Below are 11032 nucleotides of genomic sequence, written 5' to 3' on the forward strand. Positions count from 1 at the left end.
GCATAAGATCATGGCACCCCTATTGTCCAAGATCACATGTGACTCTCTTTTTCGTCACTTACATGGCACCCCTATTGTCTATGTTTTACCTGGAACTTCTGTTGTCCAGACTTTAGGCACGTCTACCTTTGATAATGTTTCAGCACTAGGTTAAGAAAACACAAACAAATCCATACATATTTCATAACTAGAGACCATTCAGAAACAAAACTGAAATCTAGCTAACCTCCTTACCTCAGTTCAAGCTTACAGAATGTGGGATGGGTTTCGCAACGCCTAGAAAAGTCAATAAAATTCTTGACTTGATATCAAACTAGACACACCTCACAAATATACCCCACGTGTGCATGGGTCATGCACACATGGCATAAGTTGTACCACAACTTAATCATACAACAAATTCACATAAAACAATAAAAGAATAAATTTCAATATTACTAGTTAATTCTCAATGTTTTCAAAACAAGAATCATGCATTTGATTGAATGGCGTAAAATTTAATGTAGAAATGAACTTTCATGTAACATGCAGACGTGGGAGCATTCTTAAAACTCGCTTTGAAGTTGGTAAATTTATTCATTTATTTCTTGTCAATTTCATAAAATTCAGCAATCATACATATTTTTCCAACATGATTAATACTACTATATTACTTCTTTAAATCATAAAATTTCATTCACAAATTTTATTGCCAAAAAGTTATTAAACAAATTCTTTATGTATAATTGTACCAAATAATAATTTCATTTTGTTTACCCAAAAAAGAGTCACTTGCTGACATGGCAAGATTAGTACGCACGTGGGATGCGCATGACTATTTAAGTGGTTACGTTCTGGTCGACCATTGATTAGAGGAGAATTCGTACGACAGAGGGCATGTTTCATAGGCGACCAAGGCTGATCGTAGATATTTTCTAAAGATATCTGATCTTGCATTTATGTAAAAATAGTAATTTCCATTATTATTCAGATATGTTTGTATTAAAAATGGACAAGGCCCATCGGCCCATAGAGAGATCCTTGAGCCTATAAATAATACCCAAAAGGCTCATGAGAGGGATCTTTTTTACCGAGAGAGAAAATTAGTTGTTTTGGACAATTCTTTGTATTTATTTTTGGAGCTCGTGAGACTTGGTAAACCCTTGTTTACTGATCGCAAGTTCTCATCATACATTAATAAGAACACTAAGTGGACGTAGGTTATTACCATCACTTGGGGCTGAACCAATATAAATCCTTGTGTCATTTATTTTCTTCAGTTGAATTCATCTTATTTCTATCGTTTTTATTGACCTCATGTCATTGATCAAAAGCGTCAATACATTTATTATATCCATAAAATGTTATAGTATTATAATTTCTCATAATAATTTGGCAAAATTAATTAATTATTTATATGAAAGTATTATTTTTTATTTGGCAAAATTAATTCAATAGTACGGAAGAAAAAGTGACATAAATTAACCATTTAAAGAAAAATAAGATTTCTAGATCCCAAAATTCACATTATTTTATAATTATCTAAAGGTTGGTAAAATGATTAATAATACTCACATTTTTAATAAACTAATTTTCTAAACATGTTTTAAAAATGGTTTTTCTCAATCTTTAAACAATAAAAATCTACATGTATATTATTGAAGAAAATACATTATTAAAGTGTGAAAATCACCTTTTACTTATATTAGTTCGTAAATATGAATTTTAAAACATAAATTTTGTATCTTTTTAAACCATTGATAACTTACCATAACATATAAACCAAAATCAACAAGCATTATTTTAGTTAAATATACTCATATTCATTTTAACCCATTAACCTAGCATGTTTCTAGAATTTTATGAATTCCAAAAACACAATTAGCATGCACCAATAATTAAATCATTTCAAGAACATAAATTCCAAGAACAAGGCCTTGGCCGAAACCTACAATGCAATACAATAATAACAAACTTATTAAAAATTCTAAAAATCATCAAACCAAGAACTCTCTAACAATCTATATGAACCCTAGGTTGAAAGATACATAAATACAAGCCAAACAATACTAACATGCTTTGAAGAAAGTGATAAAATCAAAATTCAACAATAGCATACATAAACATTACTCTATCTGAAACCCATAGGCTTAGAGCCTCAATCAATCTCTCAAACCCCTAAACAACACCCTTAGCATGTTTCTAAATAAAATACAACATTCAAAATATATAAAAAAATTCTCATTATTCAATAAACAACGTCCAATCCAAAGCAAAGTAACAACTCATCAAATCTAATGATCAAAACATAAACTTATATTGTCAAAGCATAAAACATTAATACAAAATAATGATCAAATAATAAAACCATAAAATCAACAAGAGACACTACAAGAAAAATCTCTTTCAGCGGCGACGCTCATTCGCCGCTAATAATGGGGTTATTAACGATGATGAAGCTTTGTTGCCGCTGACAAATGTGGCAAATAAAATTTGATTTTGGGAATTTATTAGCGAGGATAGTGTCGCTGCTGATTGAGGATAGGTGTGTTGCTAATAGTTGCGACAAATAATATTTTATTATTATCCGCGACCAGTCGCCGCTAATGTTGGTTGAGATTTTTTAGGGAAAATGGGCGGTTAACCTTTTCGACGCTACTATTAGCGTCGACACTTGCACCGCTAATAGTCATCCGAGTATTAAATTTATGGTTGGAAATAGTCTCGTTTTCTATTTATGGCAACTATTAGTAACCTTGATATCTCAAACCAACCTTTGTCTCCCTCCCCATTATCTGCAAACCCCAACCAAGAAACAGAAACCACCCCAATCGCCCTAGCCTCAAATGACCCAGACCCCTGCCTCATCGAACCCCCCCCCCCCCTCCACCACCGTACCACAGTCCTCGACTTCTCTCCTCGATGACCACCACACCCATGAACCACCTCCCCTCCCCGACGCCACCGTACCCCCACTGACACCCCCTCCACCGTATCCACTGCCATTTCCCATATCTAGACGCTCCTCTCCCCGACCACAACCTTCCCCACGAACCACCTACCCTCCCCGACGCCACAGTACCCCCACCGACACCCCCTCCACCATATCCACCACCTCTGCCACCGTATCCTCCATTTCCCCTATCCACCACCACCTCTGCCACCACCACCACCTAAATCCCTAAAAAAAATCCCAAACTGGCGCCGCCTCTCCATTTATTCTATCCAACACCACCTCTGGCACCACCATTACCACCACCTTTGCCACCACAACCACCACGGCACCACCATACCAACTCATGTTTTTTTTTTATAATTTTTTCAATTTTTTATTTCAGATTTATATCTATATTTATATATGTGCATATGTGTGGATAAATTTCATATTTTATTTTATTTACTCACTTTGCTTTTTTACTTTGATATTGTTTGTGGAAGGCGAAAATAAAAATTCTCTATTGACAAAGGTTTCAAGTCCTTAGCTCTAATATATACCAAGGTTTGTTTTTATGTCAAAATTCTATATTTCTTGTGCATTTTAGTATGATATATATGTATATCTTTGTGTTTTTCTTTGTATATGTATTAGTTTTAATTAGAATTTTTTAGTTATGTATTAATTTAGGTATAGTATTTGTATTTGATATTGGGAAATTTTGAAATATTACTTGTAGATAGATTTAATATGTGAACTTGAAATATAAGTATGACTTCCGTTAGTAATATTCGTTTGACTTTAGTTAATAATATGTGAACTTGAAATATTAGTGTTTTAATTTTGTTAATGATATGTGTTATTGTGTATTGTAAAAAGTTTAGTCTTATTAATATGTATAATGTGAAATATTTTGGGAATTTCTGAGTGTTATTTGCATGGTTTTATATTTTGGGATAGGTTAGAATACAGTCATTATGCAGCCCAAATTTTGGTATTGTTAGGATAAATCATTATTATAGAATTAATAAAAAATATTATTTTAAAAAATGATACAAAAACATTGTGGGGTCAGGGGTCGGGGTTCGGGGTTCTGGGTCGGAGATCGGGGATCGGGGGTTGGGGTCAGTGGTCGAGGTTCATGTTGGGAAAACTTATACATGATCTTTATTTATTTCCATGTAGATCTAATATTAAACAAATTGATATGAGATTACCTAGAACATATTTCTAAAATTGAATTCAAAGAGAAACAAAGATAAGAATACTTACAGTATATGCAGCGGAATGAAAGAGTCCTTCCTTCCGTTTCTCTAACTCGTGTATCCTTTCTATCGTAGAGTATTATCGAGAAACTAAACCGTTCTTCTAATTTCTTCACAGTCTTCCAATGTATCCTTAGAATCAGCTAGACTAGTGTGGGCAATTCTCAACACATGAGATAGATACAGAAAATAACAAAAACGCTTAGAAAAGGACTTATGTTTAGAGAGAATCTAAAACTATCAGAAAACCAGTGATCAAACTTATCTGTCATCTCAGAAATCTAAACTGATGACTTCTCTCTAAGAACTCCTTTTATAGACTCAATTAGGTCATTTAATTTAATTAAAAAATCAATAAAATAATAGCCAATTTGAAGCCCTAGGTCAAAATTATTATGGGCCTTAGGCTCGTGAAATTTCTCATTTGATTATAAGCCAATTGGACTTAAAATCAAGGCTTGCATTATTTTCTATTGATTTAATTAATTAAATAATTATTTAAATCCTTTATCAAATTAATTATTTATAATTTGAACCTTGATTTAAACTTATTTATTAATTTAGATACCAATTTATCTTAATTAATAAATCTGTCATAATTTCTCTTTTCTTCTAAAAAATACTTAACTCTGTGAAACTATCCAAAATTAACCTGGTCAACTTTGATAATTGTAATTGATAATTAAATCAATTAATTGAGACTATTTAGATGATTATATCCAAGGTACAATGGGGACCATGGGCCTATGAAATTACGCTCCAATAAATTATCATAAATCTAACAAATAAATTTACTAACTTATTAATTCTTCATGACTCTACTATAGACTCGGAATTGCACCCTTGAATTCATAGAATGCCCTATAACAAATATAGATACACTATTAATTATCCATTGTTACAACCACAATTGTCACTCAATCCTCTATAGACGGTCTACAATAAGATGGGACTAAAATATTGTTTTACCCCTCATTGTATTTTATCCTTAAAACACTTAGTTCCTTGTAAATGATATTTCAGTAAACTAATTTAATTACTGAAATGAGTGCTTCCACAAGATCTCAGACGAAATTTGAGTACATGGACTCCATTTCCTATTTCATGGCTACAAGCCATAGTTCCTTTTCAGGGCTAGCCATTGCCTGTTTGAAAGACAATGGATCATCATCACTAGTGTCACTACAACCATATTGGTTTCACCATCCAAACCATATCGAACTGGGTTCCTAGAAACCCTCCCACTACGACGAGGCTCTATGACAGTTTGCTCAGGAACAGTGGTACTTTCTTCATTTGAATCGACTTGTGTCGGTTGGACATGAAGAGTGGGAATTTCATCATCAACTTTTGTTGATGACGATGGAATATTGGTTGGAGTCAATTCTTTAACCATCTCCTCTAAAACTACTTTGCTACGAGGATTGAAGTTTTGGACATACTCATTTTCTAGAAAAGTAGCATTTGTAGAAGTAAACACTTTCTTTTCTGAATGACTATAGAAAAGTTCACTCCGAGTACCTTTAGGATAGTCAACAAACATGGAAACTTCAGTTTGTTGTTCTAGCTTTCCCTCTTTTTTCCTCAGGACGTGGGCGGGACACCCCCAGATTCTATAGTGGTGTAAACTAGGTTCACGACCATTCCAACGTTCTAAAGGTGTTTTGGTGATTGATTTAGACAGCACGACATTGAGAATGTCATTTGCGGTTTCAATTGCATGTCCCCAGAACGAAGTTGGTAGAGTTGAATAACTAAGCATGCATCTAACCATTTCTAACAAAGTTCTATTCCAGCATTCCGCTACACCATTTTGTTGCAGAGTACCTAGGGCAGTAAGTTGTGATAAAATACCAAGTTTAGTTAAATGATCTCGGAACGGCATATCCAAATATTCTCCACCCCTATCAGATCGCAAGATCTTTAACGTTTTACCTAATTGGTTCTGAGTCATTGCTAGGAATTCTTGAAACTTTGAAAATGTTTCTTATTTCCTATGCAGTAGGAAAAGACATGAGTATCTAGAGTAATTGTCAATGAAAGGGACGATATACACAAAATCACCCCTGACTTGTACATTCAAAGGTCCACAAACATCTGAACGTACAAGACCAAGTGGTTCTTTGCCCCTATCACCCTTTGCAGAGAATGGATTCTTGGTCAGCTTTCCTTCTAGAAAAGATTCACAGACAGGTAATTCACCTAAGGTGAGTTCTCTCAAAGGTTCGTCCTTTATAAGTCTTTGAATCCTACCATAGCCAATGTGACCTAGTCGCAAGTGCCATAAATACATCATATTATCATTATCGATCACTTGACGTTTATTGGTCCTAGGTTTAGCTACTTTGAATAAATCATTGTTAAGAGCGAGGGGTTCGTTAGGTCGCAAAATATAAACCCCGTTTTCCAAACATGCAAAACATAATTGTGATCCATTGAAAAAAATAGATATATTAGAACTTGTGAAAGTCATAACAAATTGTTCTAATTGCAACATGGAAACTGAAATTAAATTTCTACTAAAATCCAGAATTAAAAATACATCTTTTAAAATTAAGTATTTATTTCTGAACTTCAGATGAGCTATTCGTCTAGCTTGGACCTTAACAAAAGCTCTGTTCCCAACTCTAAGCTTTAAGCCGCCTTTGTTCACTTCCTCCCACGATTCAAGAAGCTATAAAGAGTTGCAAACATGGTTGGTAGATCCAGAATCAATAATCCAAACAGATTTGTCATTCTCTAAAACACATGTTTCTAAGATAAATAAACTATAATCATTACCTTTGTTTTTCGCTGCTAGAAACTTGGGGCAATCCTATTTCCAGTGCCCCTTCTCTTTGCAGTGAAAACACTTACCTTTACCTTTCTTCTTTTTCTTGTTCTTCCCCTTAGGCATTTGTGCACTTGGTTTTACACTCGTCTTTGCATCCTTTGCAGGCTTGGGGTTGTTGTTTTGTTCACATTTTCTCTTGTTATCAGCTTTCGAAGACGAAGCTTGGTTAGCTTCAGCCTTAGCTGGATCAGCAGCAACAACAGTAGTCTTATTTTCCCCTCCTTTACTAGGTCCACCCATGATTGGCCCAATAATCTGAAGCTCGTTCATGAGTTGCGTCAGACCATAGTTGAGTTGATCACGAGCGTGCAGACACGATACCATTCGAGCATTCACGGTGTCATCATGTATGTGTGGGGATGGTGCTATCCAAGCATTTTTGGTGCCATCATGAGTATTGACGGTGCCATCATGAACGTGCAGACACGATGCTTGTTCTGGGGATTCCTCAATCATGACGAACTCGGAATTGTCACCAATCAACTCTATGTTGATATTCTGCTTCCAATTAAGGAAGTTTTCTCCAGTGAACTTCTCCATCGAAAGTGGAGAAAGGATGGGAGTAGGCACAGACACTACTTAACTTAAAACTACAAATTACCAATAAAATATAAATCAATCACATTTGCTCAATAAAACTTCTATTCACACAAATTTCAAGAAATAGCACAACATATACCAAAAACAATCATATCTCTATTTCTTTAGGTTTTTAACTAATCTATGATATCCTTGTCCCGATTTTTTGGTAAATCAATAATCTTTGTATTCACATCAAGAAACTCCTTTACAACCTAACAAGAATCAAAGAACAATTAATTACAAGCTCTCATGAGCATTCCCACCCAATCTCTATCTATACTATTGAGTTTATGTATATTCATTATCTGTAATCTATTACAAACAGCATGAATAATATTCTTTACAACAACTGAAACCATGGGAAGCACATGATCCCAAAGAACTCTATTTCTTCCCATCCAAACATTGTAAACTGTAGCAGAAACAATACTGAACAAAACAGCTCTTCTACCTTTCGAAATCTTTTTTTTCAGCAGCCACTTCAACAACTTTTCCAAGTCAGTACCTGTATAGGTAATACCACACCAGCTAACAACTTCTAGCAAGACTTTCCTCCTGAAGCAGCAGGAAAAGAATAAGTGACTGTGATTCTCTTCAGCAACTCCACAAATTAAGCAATCGGCTTGAGGAGTGATTCCAAACCTGTAAAGTCGATCTCTAGTGTAAAGTTTTCCAAGTAAAGCCATCCAAACAATAACTCTATGTTTTGGAACATTGGATGTGTCCCAAATCAAGGAGTACTTCCACCTTTCTAACTGAATAGACTGCATCTTGTTACAAAGACCCTAGATGGAGAAATTGAAGAGCTGAAATTCTGTTTGAGTAAACATATTCTTAATTTTTTCTTTAGTTTGCACAATACGCTTCCAATACCAACTTGCATCATTTGGAGCTATATGGTTCCACTAATCATCATATTTAATATATACGGAATTCACCCACTTAACCCACAGGTTATCCTTCTTCTTGGTGACATCCCAAACATGTTTACCTATAGCACAAAGATTCCACATAGCTATATCTTTAAACCCCAAACCTCCTTCTTTTTTTTCCTTACAAACATCCTCCCAGGAGACATTACTCGGGCCATTAAGCATCTCACTACCCTTCCAAAGAAAGGCTCGACACACTTGGTTAATCTTTTGAACAACCATCTTAGGAAGGATAACAATTTGAGACCAAAAAGAATTTATGGTAAGAAAAACATAATTAATCAATACCATCATGCTAGCATAAGAAAGGTTTCTACTGCTCCAAACCTTAATTCTTTTGGTCATTTTATCAACTAAGCAATCACAGTCAGCCCTTGTAATCCTTTTTGAATAGATTTTCATACCCAAGTATTTAAAAGGCAGCAAACTCTTTTGAAAACCAGAAATATCCACTATTCTATCAAAAGAATAAGTGTCCATACCTGCTCCATACACTGCGGATTTCCCAAGATTCCCTTTAAGGCCAGAAGAATTCGCAAACAGCTTGAAGCCCCTTAGCAATAGGGTTTCTGAAACATAATCTCCTTTACAAAACAAAAGAAGATCATCAGCAAAACAAAGGTGAGTAAGAGCCAAACTCTTACATCTCGGGTGGAATTGAAATTTACTGTCTTTTGTTATCTTTTTTAAGATCCGGGACAAATACTCCATTCCAATTACTAAAAGAAGAGGCGACATAGGATCTCCCTGTCTCAAACCCCTCTTGGATTGAAGATACCCATGTAAAGCTCCATTAATGCAGAAAGAGAAACGAGGAGTAGTTACCCAAATCATGATCAACTCCACAAATTTTTGGGGAAAGTTCAAAGCTTCTAACATTTCTTTAAGAAAATCCCAATCAAGAGTATCATAAGCTTTCTGAAGATCAATCTTGAAAAGGCAAGCCGACTTAGCACTCTTTCTATCATAACCCCGAACCATATCTTGGCAAATCATGATGTTGTGAGCAATTTTCCTTCCTTTCACAAAACCACTTTGGTTTTCCGAAATGATGTCAGGAAGAATATCTCTAAGTCTGTTACAAATCATCTTAGTGGCTATTTTATAGATCACATTGCAACACGCAATATGTCTATAGTCACTAACTGATTCGGGACAAATAGACTTGGGCACCAAAGTCACTGTGGTAGCATTAATTTCTTTTAGAAGCTTCCCTGTGTTAAGAAAAGATAAAATGGCCTCTTTGACCTCCTTACCAGTTATCTCCCAAGTATCTTTAAAGAAGGTACTATTATATCCATCAGGACCTGGAGCTTTATCATTAGGAATGGACTTCAGAGCCGCTTCTACCTCTTCACCAGTATAATCTCGAACTAGCCAATTCGCTTGGCTTTGACTAATCAAAGTTCCCTCCTGGACAATTATTTTATGCACCCTTGTTCGACCTTCAATTTTCGTACCAAGCAAGGAATCATAAAACTCAAGGAAAGCTTTAATGACTCCTTCTTGATTGTCCACCCAATTTCCATTCTGGTCCCGGATAGAATAAATTGTGTTCTGTTGTCTTCTAACTTTCAAGCTAGTGTGGAACATTTTAGTATTCTCATCCCCGGACTTTATCCAGTCTACTTTAGCTTTTTGGCTAAGGTATTGGATATAATTCTTGTGAGCTACTGAAAAATATTTTCTACTCTTTATTTCTGCCAAAATCAGCTCGCTATTACAAGGATCAAGCTGTAATTGCTGCTGAATATTTAACAAATGCCGGTAGGCCTCCTTCTCTTGAAGCTCTACATCACCCCTACCTTGCCTATTCAAACTCTTCAAGCCAAACTTGAGCTGTTTTAAAAGAAACACCAGCTGATACATATGAGAACCAACAACTTTTTCCTGCCAAAACTGCTTCACAACATCAAGGAAACCATTCAAGTTCTTCCAAAAATTAAAATACCTGAAAGGTTTTTTGATATTCTGCATGCTCGGGTAAACTGTAAGAAGAGCCGGGGAATGGTCAAAGTCTCCTTCAGGAAGAAAAGAGACTTTAGTAGTGGAATATGTGTCTATCCAATCCGAGGTAGCTAAAAATCTGTCGATTTTAGCATAAACTCGGTTTTTACCATCTTGTTTGTTATTTCATGTGAAGAATCTGCCATTGTATTTCACGTCTTCTAAATCACATTTATTCACACAGGTCTGAAAAGGAATCAATTCATTTGCATTTCCTCGATATTCAAGCCTCTCTTCCGGATTCAACACCGCATTAAAATCACCTCCAACTATCCAAGGAATCTTCATACCTTCCGAGATGGTCACCAGATCTCTCCATAAATTTTCTCTAGTATTGGAGTCATTTGCAGCATACACTACAATTAAAGCAAAGCTATGACCTCTTTTAGGCTTTAGAACACAGTGAATAAGTTGGCTTGTACCACCTTTGATATCCACTTCAAAACTATTTGGATTCCAAGCTATGATAATCCTTCCATTAGGATGATGAGCAAGATTA

General features: G+C 35.2%; 1 protein-coding gene across 1 annotated transcript; it reads right to left on the minus strand.

Annotated features, from left to right (window-relative positions):
- Window positions 1-7728: 7728 nt before the first annotated feature.
- On the minus strand, window positions 7729-10503 carry LOC133791722 (uncharacterized). The gene is made up of 4 exons (XM_062229641.1): window positions 9009-10503; window positions 8524-8585; window positions 7918-8379; window positions 7729-7806 (listed from the first exon to the last, which is right to left on the minus strand). The coding sequence occupies exons 1-4, from the start codon at window positions 10501-10503 to the stop codon at window positions 7729-7731; spliced, it is 2097 nt and encodes a 698-aa protein (XP_062085625.1).
- Window positions 10504-11032: the final 529 nt, after the last annotated feature.

The sequence above is a fragment of the Humulus lupulus genome, chromosome 7 (genome assembly GCF_963169125.1).
Source record: "Humulus lupulus chromosome 7, drHumLupu1.1, whole genome shotgun sequence".
NCBI lineage: Eukaryota > Viridiplantae > Streptophyta > Magnoliopsida > Rosales > Cannabaceae > Humulus > Humulus lupulus.